An 11,252-nucleotide genomic window follows, 5' to 3' on the forward strand; every position below is an offset into this window, starting at 1 on the left:
TATGTGGTGAAAAAAAAACGTTTTTCTACTGGCCCCCTCTGCAACAGTACAAGGCTGACTTCTGCTACAGCGACATCTCCCCCAAACTCCTTGCAGTGACTGCACTGATTGCTATCTCTATGAGGTGACACACTAACTATGCCCAAGCACCCCATACAACCACCACTTCAATAATACTGAACTGTCCCTTTTAAAAGAGCTCTGCAGCACAGTTAAAGGACCAGGACAAGGCTCATGGAGGTATTCGCTCCTCAACTAAAAGCTTAAAGCTTAAACTTAGCTTATATTCTGATGTGTTTTCAGTGTTAGTACGTTTGGTAGCTTTCGCCGTTATGACAACATTCAGGGTGGTTTAGACGAAATAACAAGAACGAGTCATAGAAATGTTACATGATATTTTATGATTTTTTTTGTTTAAATTAGTTCTGAAAACTGTTACAAAAAAACTAAATCCAGGGACAGACAAAAACAAAAAAAAGACAACAAAAAAACAAAAAATTCTCCCGAGACCCCCCTCTTCTCATTTTTCATATCATGTGTGTGACGTCATAGCTGGGGGCCCACCTGTCTTTGACGGTGAGTGACCCCCACCCTCAGTCCGTATACAAGGCACCCTGACACACAAAGCTGGCTCTATTCAAAGGAGGCCCATCACTGGATGATGAAAACAACGAGACGAGCGCTTACAGTACGTACAAACACGTATGTGATGTGTTTTTATTTCTTACAGTTTCTCAAACACACACATTACGCACACTCACGCACGCGCACGCGCGCACACACACACACACACACACACACACACACACACACACACACACACACACACAATTACCTAGTCACAGATCAAAGGACTGCACCGTACAAGAACTTAAAACGAGTTTTGCTGGTCAAGGACATTTACAGTATATCTATAATGCAGACCTTTCGCTGGAGTCCACACACACACACACACACACACACGCACGCACACACACACACACACAGGCCAGTGGCCGTGTCCTGGTGATAGGAATATTCCAGTGGGGGCTCTTCTTTACAGTGCACCAGGTCCCAATCTGATATAATGCCAAGCCCCTCCCCCCCATCTCCCCCAGCTGCTACTCTTCATCCAGTGCTGATGGCATGGCACCCTGGGACCTGGTTTTGCTGGGATCCATTAAGTCTTTCTGTGGTCTGATCTGGACTGAGATCATTCAGTGTGTGAGTGAATCCTCTTCAGCTCAGACCAGCTCCTCTCTCTCTCCTCTCCTGTCATTCTGACCGCCCCTTCAGCGCTCTGAAAAACACAACCAAGTTAAGTTAAGTTACCTCATTGTTCAATGGCTACATTGAAATTTGTCTTTCCTCATATCCCCTCTCAAGTTACCATACTTGGGAGGGGGTCCTCACACAGGGTCAGCGCCCCTGGAGCAGTTTGGGGTTAGGTATCTAGCTCAAGGACACAATGGTAGGGATGGTGGGCACCATAGATGTAATAGCAGCCACCACTAGTTTTACTACTAACACCATCCTGTCCGGTGCAGGGGATCCAACCAGAGACCTCATAGTTACTAGGAGGAACCAGAGACCTCATGGTTACTGGGAGGAACCACAGACCTCATGGTTACTGGGAGGAGGAACCAGAGACCTCATGGTTACTGGAAGGAGGAACCAGAGACCTCATGGTTACTGAGAGGAACCAGAGACCTCATGGTTACTGGGAGGAACCAGAGACCTCATGGTTACTGGGAGGAGGAACCAGAGACCTCATGGTTACTGGGAGGAGGAACCAGAGACCTCATGGTTACTGGAAGGAGGAACCAGAGACCTCATGGTTACTGAGAGGAACCAGAGACCTCATGGTTACTGGGAGGAGGAACCAGAGACCTCATGGTTACTGGGAGGAACCAGAGACCGGGTATTTTCTAACAATACTAAATCTGGCCACAAGAATCGGGACATCTTTAATCTTTTTTCTGACATACTAAATAGTAGATAGTATGGGGATTGGAATGCAGGGTGAGTTGAGATGGGGCAAAGAGGGGAAGACATGCAGAGAACTGACCATGGTCGGATTTGAACCCGGGTCTTCTGCAAGGCATAGGCCTCTAGGTGGATGCTCTAACCACGAGCACCCCCCCCCTGACTGCAAAAATGTTAATACTAAAATAGTTGTTAAATAAAAATACTAGTAATAATGGCTATCAAAAAAAAATTAAAAATTATATACAGTACCAGTCCAAAGTTATTGTTTAGGGTCTAAACAGATCGCCTTCGCAGAGAGGCTATGAGACGAAATACAGCAATGCAAGAGTGAGAAATAAAACGGGATTCTTGGACGCCACGCAATGAAAACAGTTTCTAGTAAAGTCACTAAATAAAAATCTGAGCCCGAAAAATAGCATAAAATAGAATCTTTAAGGTTTGTAATGATTTGTTTTACCATAATACCCTGTGTGGTGTGTGTGTGTGTGTGTGTGTGTGTGTGTGTGTGTGTGTGTGTGTGTGTGTGTGTGTGTCTGTCCTCACCACTGGCCCTTGGCAGCTGTGCTCCTCCTCTGTTGTGAGATGCTGTAGATCTCCTGCAGTTGTTTCTTCTGGTCGTCGCTGAGCGGAGCCGTCAGACACTGGTACCAAGCTGCATCGTCATTCTGGACCCCTAAACACACACACACACACACACACACACACACACACACACACACACACACACACACACACACACACACACACACACACACACACACACACAATAATCATTACTTGTGTGTTAAATGGTGTGGTCGCAAATGTGTGTGCGGCTTGATTGTGATTGTGTAATGTGTGTGAGTGTGATGTGTGTGTTGCTGGTCATAGTGTGTGCGCTGCTTATGTTTGTTGGTTGTGTCTAGTGTTTCTTTTTTAAGCTACTGTCATGTGACCCCTTTGAATTGCCCCTCGGGGACGAATAAAGTGAATTGAATTGAATTGAATTGATAAATTGTTGTGTGATGTATTGTGCTGACTTTTGTTATGCTGTGACAGTATGGAAAGGTAGATACTGTTTAACTGAGCCAGGCTTTTGAGACCCCCTGTTAGCGGAGCCTCGGCTGTGTAACCTTTTATCAGCATGGATACATAACAGACAGGTAGTGGATGGTGAGAGGATATTAGCTGATTTTGACCAAACTGATCTGGATTCAGTTAGCTTAGTATGCCTTTAAGACAAAAGATAATGGGGATCGTAATAAACTACCTCAAAGTGAGAGAGAAAAATCCATGTGGATGGGAACGTCTGACTCTAGTTATGATGGCTGGTAGGATGGCCTAGAGAAAAGAGGGTCCTCTTAGTAACCATAAGGTCTCTTCTGGTTGGATCCCCGGCACCGGACAGGAGGGTGTTAGTAGTAAAACTAGTGGTGGCTGCTATAACATCTACGGTGCCCACCATATCTACACTTGTGTCCTTGAGCAAGGCACCTAACCCCAAACTGCTCCAGGGGCACTGTACTATGGCTGACCCTGTGTGAGGACCTGAGAGGGGATTGAAGGCCACTGTAGCTTCCGTTATTATTCTAAAGGGCTGGGGTTACCCAGGGAGCGTTGCATTCTAGAACTTTCCCCACTAGATGCCAATATATTATTATTCAGATATTACACACTGCACCTTTAAACAGTTCTATACAGTCAGTAGAGGTGATCAGTAGTGCTGACTCACTGAGCAGTGCTGCGGTGAAGAAGCGGTACTCGTCCTCTCCGTTGTCATAGTCCAGTGGCGTGCTGTACTCCTCCAGAGGCGTGCCCTCCAAGCCTTCCTCGTCCCAGTACTCCTCCTCTTCCTCCTCCTCCTCCTCTCCCTCTCCCCCCTCTCCACTGACCCCTCCCCCCTGCTGCTGCTGCATCATGGGGTTACCGTTCTCACTCACTTCGTCCTCATCACTGGGAATCTCCTCTAGAATAAAAAGAAATAAAAAATGGTGCTTGATACGTATCTCCATGTAGCACTTGCACGTGGCACTTTGTAGTTTGGTTTATTTGAAGCTATTAGTACTTCGGGATTGTCGTTGTTCTGAGTTTGTGCCTTCATTGTTGAATGCACTTAATGGAAGTCGCTATAAAAAGCGTGAGCTAAATTAAATGTAATGTAATGTCATTTAATGTAACAAGAGCCAATAGGATCAAAGCATTCATGATGACCAGTATCTTATGAACAGAAAAAAAAGACCAACACCACAGCTTTTCAGGTCAGATAACTGTTGTTTAACTGATGATGTATCGCTAGATATATATCTAGAAATACCGCATGGCTTTTCTATGCCTCAGCGAGTCATAGAATTCCCGAAAACAGTGAAAGTCCAGTGGTGGTAGGCAAGGGTTTAAAGAAGGTAATGCTCCAAAGAAGCTACAATATTGTATAAAGTCACTGAGACCTCACAATATGGATGACCTCCAAAATCTATTCAGTGTTTTTATTTGTGCATAGCTCGCTCCATAGCATTGCCCTTTTTCTATCCTTCCCCTCTTGACTGAAAAACCTGTTCCAAAACGTTGAGCTTTCACTGGGAGAAAATGTGGAACCACACACCATTGTCAAACCATTTGAAACGCAGTACAGAAATCAATGCATTTTAAACAGCTAGGCCGCAGGAGAAAAAGCCCATAGCCGTCACCGTAGCGTCAAGTTAATTTATCATGCGGGCCCCCACAAGCAGTACACAAGGTTTAGGGATCTAATTCCTTTATGCTTGACTAGATAAAGTAGAGCCAGGGGGGGAGGCAGAGAAAGTAAATGCGGTGCGGCTAATTTGAGCTCAGGGCTAAGAATCGAGATTCCGCCACAGCTAGCAAGGAATCCAAGAATCTCATTTAATTATCATCATCACTAAGCCAATTTCTTCTCTCTCTGTTTTTCTCTCTATCATAACGCGTCCTATATATTAGTACCTCCCAGCTTATTCCATTCAATGATTTCAATGTTTTTTTAAGACACTTACCCTGCGTTCCGAATCGCATACTCTTTATTTTTTCTATTCTACATCTGACGAGAAAAATTATCTAGTTATGATGCAGTAGGCACACTATTGGGACATACTTTTACTTATTTATTTCATCATAACATTGCGCCTTTATCTTGCCTCTTGATTTTATATCAGTCTCATCCCCGTTGGTTTTCATATGGAGGCTCCGTCGATGTGACGTCACTTCAGGTTCGCACTGGATTATGGGTCAGAATCGCCCTAATAGGATGCTGTTTTCAACACTAAAAATCTCGGCCAGATGTAGTAGACAACCGGGTCTTTCTATCCATCCTAAATCTGGTCACAAGAATTGGGACATCCTAAATCTTTTTTCTACCATACTAAATAGTAGAAAGTATGCGATTCGGAACGCAGGGTTAATATGAGACACCATCACTGATGAGCAACACACAGTGAAATATAGGGACTTCACTAAAATTGATTCTGAATATCTCCTGAATCGCTGACTCCACCTTTTAAATATTGCAGCTAATTTCCACTTACCAACAAAATGTCCACTTCATTGGCTTGAATTTAAAGCTTATTACAAGCTAAATACACCTTTTTATTGCTTGTTTTCTTTTGTTAAAATGTATTATAAATATACAGCTCCAGAAAAAATTAAGAGACCACTCCAAATGTTCAGTCTCTCTCGTTTTACTATTTATAGGCATATGTTTGAGTGGAGGTGAACATTTTGATTTTATAATATAAACTACTGACAAAAAATGTCTACCAAATTCACAATAAGACATAGTAATTTAGAGCAATTTCAATAAGTTATATGTAGAGATAAAGATTGAAGAAAAATCCAAACTGGTCTCTTAATTTTTTTCCGGGGCTGTATATAGGTATTTATTAACAGGTGTTTTTTCTCCAGTGTGACCTCTTCTCACCATTGTGGTCCTCGTCATGCCCCCCTGTGCGTGCCAGCAGGTCAGGCTTGTTGCCCAGGCGGGAGGCGTACAGCTGCTTGAGGCTCAGGAACAGAAGCAGCACAGAGGGGACGATCTGAGCGGCCACCCCCTGCAGCACGGCCGGCCGGCTGGGAAGCTCCATGAGCACACTCAGCCCAATGATACACATCTTACGGTCGTGGAGCCTATATGGGGGGGGGGGGGGGGGGAGAGCAGATCACAGCACATGTATGTGTTAAAGCCTCTGGAAACCTGCCCTGTGTTCCAACAACCATACTTCCCTACTATTTAGTACGCCAGAAAAAGATTTAGAATCTCCCAAAACATGCACGTCAATTGCAGTATGCTGAAAATACATAAATGCCCCCACTAACTTCAATAGCATTTTGGAGTATTCCTCGTTTTTCTTGACATTTCTCAACATAATGAAAACAATTCTTCCTTATCTGATTTTCTCTTATACTCTTCCATACTTTAGTATGTAGTGTAGTAAAAAGAAAGAGTATGTGATTCTGGTCTGAAATAGTAAATATCAATCTATGATATTAAAGTTGGGTTTCTCAATAAGCTTTTACAAAAATCCGATGCAAAATAAATGTTCATAAGTATTTATAACAGGCATGCTTTTAGCCCCTTTGTTTATATACACCTTGATAACATATCAGTTTACAGAGCCTAGGCTTTGTATTGACACTGGATTTTATATCAGCACGCACACACAGTACGGACAGGCAGCGGATTGTGAGGAGAGATTCACTGATTTTGACAAAATATGATTTTGACAACAAGCATTTTCCAGAATCGCTGACTCCACCTTTGAATAATTACATAAGAAAGCTATGTGATTTTCATTTATTTTTTAAACAGAATATTGACTGGATTTTTCCCCTCCAAGTAGAATTCAAACCCAAAAGCATTTGTCTTGTTTTACCTCAGAAATGAGAGAAAACAGAGCTAGTACACATGAACACGCGACAGTAGTTGAGATAAGTGAGACTGGGCCAGATAAGATTAGCAGGATGGCTAATCCATCGCGGCTAATGGACTCACTAACTGCCATTACAACCTTGATGCAGTAATTGTAGTTCAATGATTGGACTTGCATGTGCACATAATGAACGCATATTTTACAAGACATGCTGACATTTTTTTTCAAATTGGCCCAGTGCTGATGTATAAGTGATCATCTATTTCCTATAGCCATTATCCTGTATAATGGGCGCCAAGCACACAATCTCAGGTTGTTAACAATAAAAAAATTCATGAAATAAAAGGCTTACAACTGCTAACACATAGCAAGAACTTATTTTAGATATAATTCTTTGTTAAATCACTATTACATTTATGGGGGGGATTGAGGTGAAATGTATTTCCGTTATTTAGAATTCAATGTGTATACTATATGTGTCTGTACTTCTGTATTTCATTTTTATTTGTTAATGAACTACAACTATTGAGGAGAGAGAAGACCAATGTATATGCACAAGTCATTTTATTCTATATTCTATTATTGTTACCCCCAAAATGTAAGAAAATATTAAAAACCAATACAAAAACTTACTTAAGTTAAACTTAAACCTATAAAGATTACTTATTTTACAAAGAATCATGAACAAACAAACAATTATTATTTATAATTTCATTTAATCCAAACATGCCCTGCGTTCCGAATCACATACTCTTTCTTTTTTCTATTCTACATACTACATCGGACGATAAAAATAATCTAGTTAGGATGCAGTAGGTATACTATTGGGACATACTTTTACTTATTTATTTCATCATAACATTGCGCCTTGCTCTTGCCTCTTGCTTTTATATCCGTCGCATCCCTGTTTGTTTTCATATGGAGGCTCCGTTGATGTGACGTCACTTCAAGTTAGCACTGGTGTATGGGTCAGAATCGCCCAAATAGGATGCTGTTTTATCTTAACACTAAAATCTTGGCCGGGGGTAGTAGACATCCGGGTCTTTCTAACCATCCTAAATCTGGCCACAAGAATCGGGACATACTAAAACATTTTTCTACCATACTAAATAGTAGGAAGTATGCGATTCGGAACGCAGGGTAAGTCTACTCTAAAGCAACGGTAGACCCTCCCCCTTACCCCATGAAGAACTCGGTGTCGTTCATCCATTGGTTGATGAAGTGTGCCGTGATTGGCTGTGGGCTGTGCTGGAAGTGCATGTTCTCCAGGGTGTGTATGAGCAGGGCTGGGTTGTAGTACAGGGCGGCGATGGCCACCTGTAGACACATGGTTCTTAGCTCACTGGACTTCACCCCGCGCATCAACCGCTCCAACACTGCCTCCACAAACAGAGGGATGCACTGTAGACAAGAGGCACGCACACACACACACGCGTGCGCACACACACACACACACACACACACACACACACACACACACACACAAGAGGCTGATGTTACAACTACAGAAATACCTGTAACCATTTTTAAGTTTAGTAACAATGAGCTGGTAAACCACTGTGACATGGACCTCCAACCAATCCAAACCCCATGTTCCAGATTTTTATAATCAGATTCTGGTCACTGCAACTAAGCGCGTACATTTGTTTAGGAAGTGAGTGAAAGAGAGACGGCAGGATGCACTGCCATACTATATAGGGTTATGTATCTACTGTATATGTGACTATGACTGCCTGCCGTATACTGTATTGTTTGGTCTGAGTTGGTCGGGATTCAGACCTGAGCAAGGGCATTAAGAAAACCTTTATAAAAACAGCATTCTTTGCACTGATGGTCTCGTTCGCTGTTACAGGTCATGTAAGAGGAAAAACGTGACTATATTATCAATATGTAAAAGTTCCTCGTGGTTCCCTTAAAATCAGTTCAAATGAACAGATCGGTAAAATGGGCGGTTGGTCTGTGATACACTGTGTAACATGTATGCTAGGTGTGTTCAGTGTGTGGTTCTGACCTGGTCGATGCCTCTGCCTCTGCACTGTAGGATGATGACCTCCAGGAGTTTGGCAGCGTGGCACTCTGCGTCCTCTCCCGCATCTATGGACAACACCTGGACAGAGGTCACACAGATGAGTTGAGACAAATCAGGGATCCTGGTTCACATTAGAATGAACTGTGAGCAGCAGCAGCAGGTGAACAACATTCCTGCGTTCCAAATCTCATATTTTTTTCTATTCTACATACTACATCTGACCATAAAAATAATCTAGTTAGGATGCAGTAGGCATAACACTTGGGACCTATTTTTATTTATTTATTTCATCATACCATTACACCTTGATCTTGCCTCTTGCTTTTATATCCGTCGCATCCCTGTTTGTTTTCATACAGAGGCTCCGTCGATGTGACGTCGCTTCAGGTTCGCACTGGATTGTGGGTCAGAATCGCCCAAATAGGATGCTGTTTTCAACACTAAAAGTCTCGGCCGGATGTAGTAGAACATCCGGGTATTTGTAACCGTGCTAAATCTGGCCACAAGAATTGGGACATCCTAAATCTTTTTTCTACCATACTAAATAGTAGATTGTATGGGTATTGGAACGCAGGGAACGTGTGTGCATTCAGACCTTTTTGCACATGCTGTAGATGACCTCTAAGTGTTTGGGGTTAGACAGGAGCACGTCTGTATCCACGGTGACGTAGTTGTGCAAAAGAGGCATCATATCTGTGACACAAAAACGCAGGACATCAGTTACCTTACCACCAACTTTTTATTTTCAACATTGAGGTACAAGAGACTTGTATAAGAGAAAAGTACTATAATAATGGATGGGATTTATATAGCACTTTTTTCCCTAGGGACTCAAAGCGCTTTACAGGGTTCCAGGTTCTATTCATTCACACACAGTCATACCGGTGGTGGTGAACTACGATGGTAGCCACAGCTGCCATCGTGGGTCTTGCCCAAGGACACAACAACCATGACACAGGTGGCCGAGCGAGAATCGAACCGCCAACCCTTGGATCATTGGCCGACCCGCTCTACCACCTGAGCCACAGTCGCCCCTATACAAATCTAAATTATTATCATTAATAATCAGTGAACAGTCCAATCAAATTTAAAGAAGGGTCCCATGTTTTTGATAGATTTCTTCAGTGACCAGCGATTCATGTTAACGTTTAAGACTTCAGAGTCTCATTAGCGTTGTTATTATAATCAGTATGCAAGCCAGATCAGCCAGTATCTGGCACAACTGTTCATGTCTGTTCACTGTTCACAGTACAGCAGACAGAGATACTCACATGGATCTACTAGAAATTCATCAGGAGTGAGTGTGCACTATGTCCTGTGAGACATTACCTGTGAAGTAGTCAAAGCAGTCGTGCTGGAAGACCTGGTAGAGGACGCCCAGCAGCTGCCACATCTGAGGGGAGATGGTCTGACAGGTCAAGCCAAAGGCCAGAGACAGGATCTCCTCGTAGAACTCTGCAGAGGACAGCGGGCAAAGATCAAGAATGTTAATACAGTAAGTATGCAGTGGCACAGGTAGAAGCAATATATAAGACTTGAGCTGTTTTGTGTTCGCACAACCAGATGACAAAGCTTCTGAGGACATGAAATAAGCCGAGTTGGTTTAAAAAAAAAAAAACAGGGAAAATAACGATTGACTGAAGAAAGTGAGGACCACACTAACCCTGCGTTCCAAATCATATACTTTTTCTTTTAACTACACTACATACTAAAGTACAGAAGAGTTTTAGAGCCACAGGAGAGAAAAAAATTCAGATAAGGAAGATTTTTTTTTCATTATGTCAAGAATGTCAAGAATAAAGACGAATACTCCAAAATGCTATTGGAGTTAGTGGGTCATTTATGTATTTTCAGCATACTACAACTGACGTGCATGTATTGGGACATCCTAAATCTTTTTTCTGGCATACTAAATAGTAGGGAAGTATGGGGATTGGAATGCAGGGATAATGTGAAAGAACAGGTGTTAATTGTTAGAAAGTTTCCATCTGTTGTCAATAGACACGGGGGGGGGGGGGGGGGCTGGAGAACTTCAACAGAGCGATATAAAGCCCAACATGATAAGAGGCTAGGATCACCCCCTACAGAGAGCCCAAGAGAGAGGACACTGATACTGAATAGAAAGACTTTAGTGTCACAAATGAAGGTCTGGACATGTCCCCCATTGAAAGATGAAACGTCCTCCTGTCTTCCAATATAGCATTGCCTCAGAGAGTTGCTACAACAAAACAAGCCCTGCGTTCCGAATCGCATACTCTTTATTTTTTCTATTCTACATACTTCATCCGACGATAAAAAGCATCTAGTTAGGATGCAGTAGGCATACTATTGGGACATCATTTTACTTATTTATTTCATCATAACATTGCGCCTTGATCTTGCCTCTTGCTTTTACATCT

At 42.6% G+C, this 11,252-nt stretch overlaps 1 protein-coding gene across 3 annotated transcripts in view; it reads right to left on the bottom strand.

The window, feature by feature from the left end:
- Positions 1-476: 476 nt before the first annotated feature.
- ipo8 (importin 8) overlaps positions 477-11,252 on the bottom strand; it is a gene marked incomplete at its 3' end in the record, with an annotated part of 29,277 nt that continues 18,501 nt past the window's right edge. For 2 of the 3 annotated variants that reach the window (XM_080051419.1, XM_080051418.1), the window contains exons 18-25: positions 10,183-10,308; positions 9,449-9,546; positions 8,836-8,931; positions 8,005-8,225; positions 5,876-6,081; positions 3,680-3,913; positions 2,512-2,641; positions 477-1,279 (exon numbers count right to left, since the gene is read on the bottom strand). In XM_080051419.1, coding sequence (XP_079907545.1) covers position 1,279; positions 2,512-2,641; positions 3,680-3,913; positions 5,876-6,081; positions 8,005-8,225; positions 8,836-8,931; positions 9,449-9,546; positions 10,183-10,308 — 1,112 coding nt within the window. Of the gene's footprint in view, positions 1,280-2,507; positions 2,642-3,679; positions 3,914-5,875; positions 6,082-8,004; positions 8,226-8,835; positions 8,932-9,448; positions 9,547-10,182; positions 10,309-11,252 lie in introns of those variants that run through there. The other variant, XM_080051417.1, reaches the window with a different exon arrangement.

This window comes from Ammodytes marinus, assembly GCF_949987685.1.
Source record: "Ammodytes marinus genome assembly, chromosome: 22".
In the NCBI taxonomy this organism is placed as follows: Eukaryota; Metazoa; Chordata; class Actinopteri; order Uranoscopiformes; family Ammodytidae; genus Ammodytes; species Ammodytes marinus.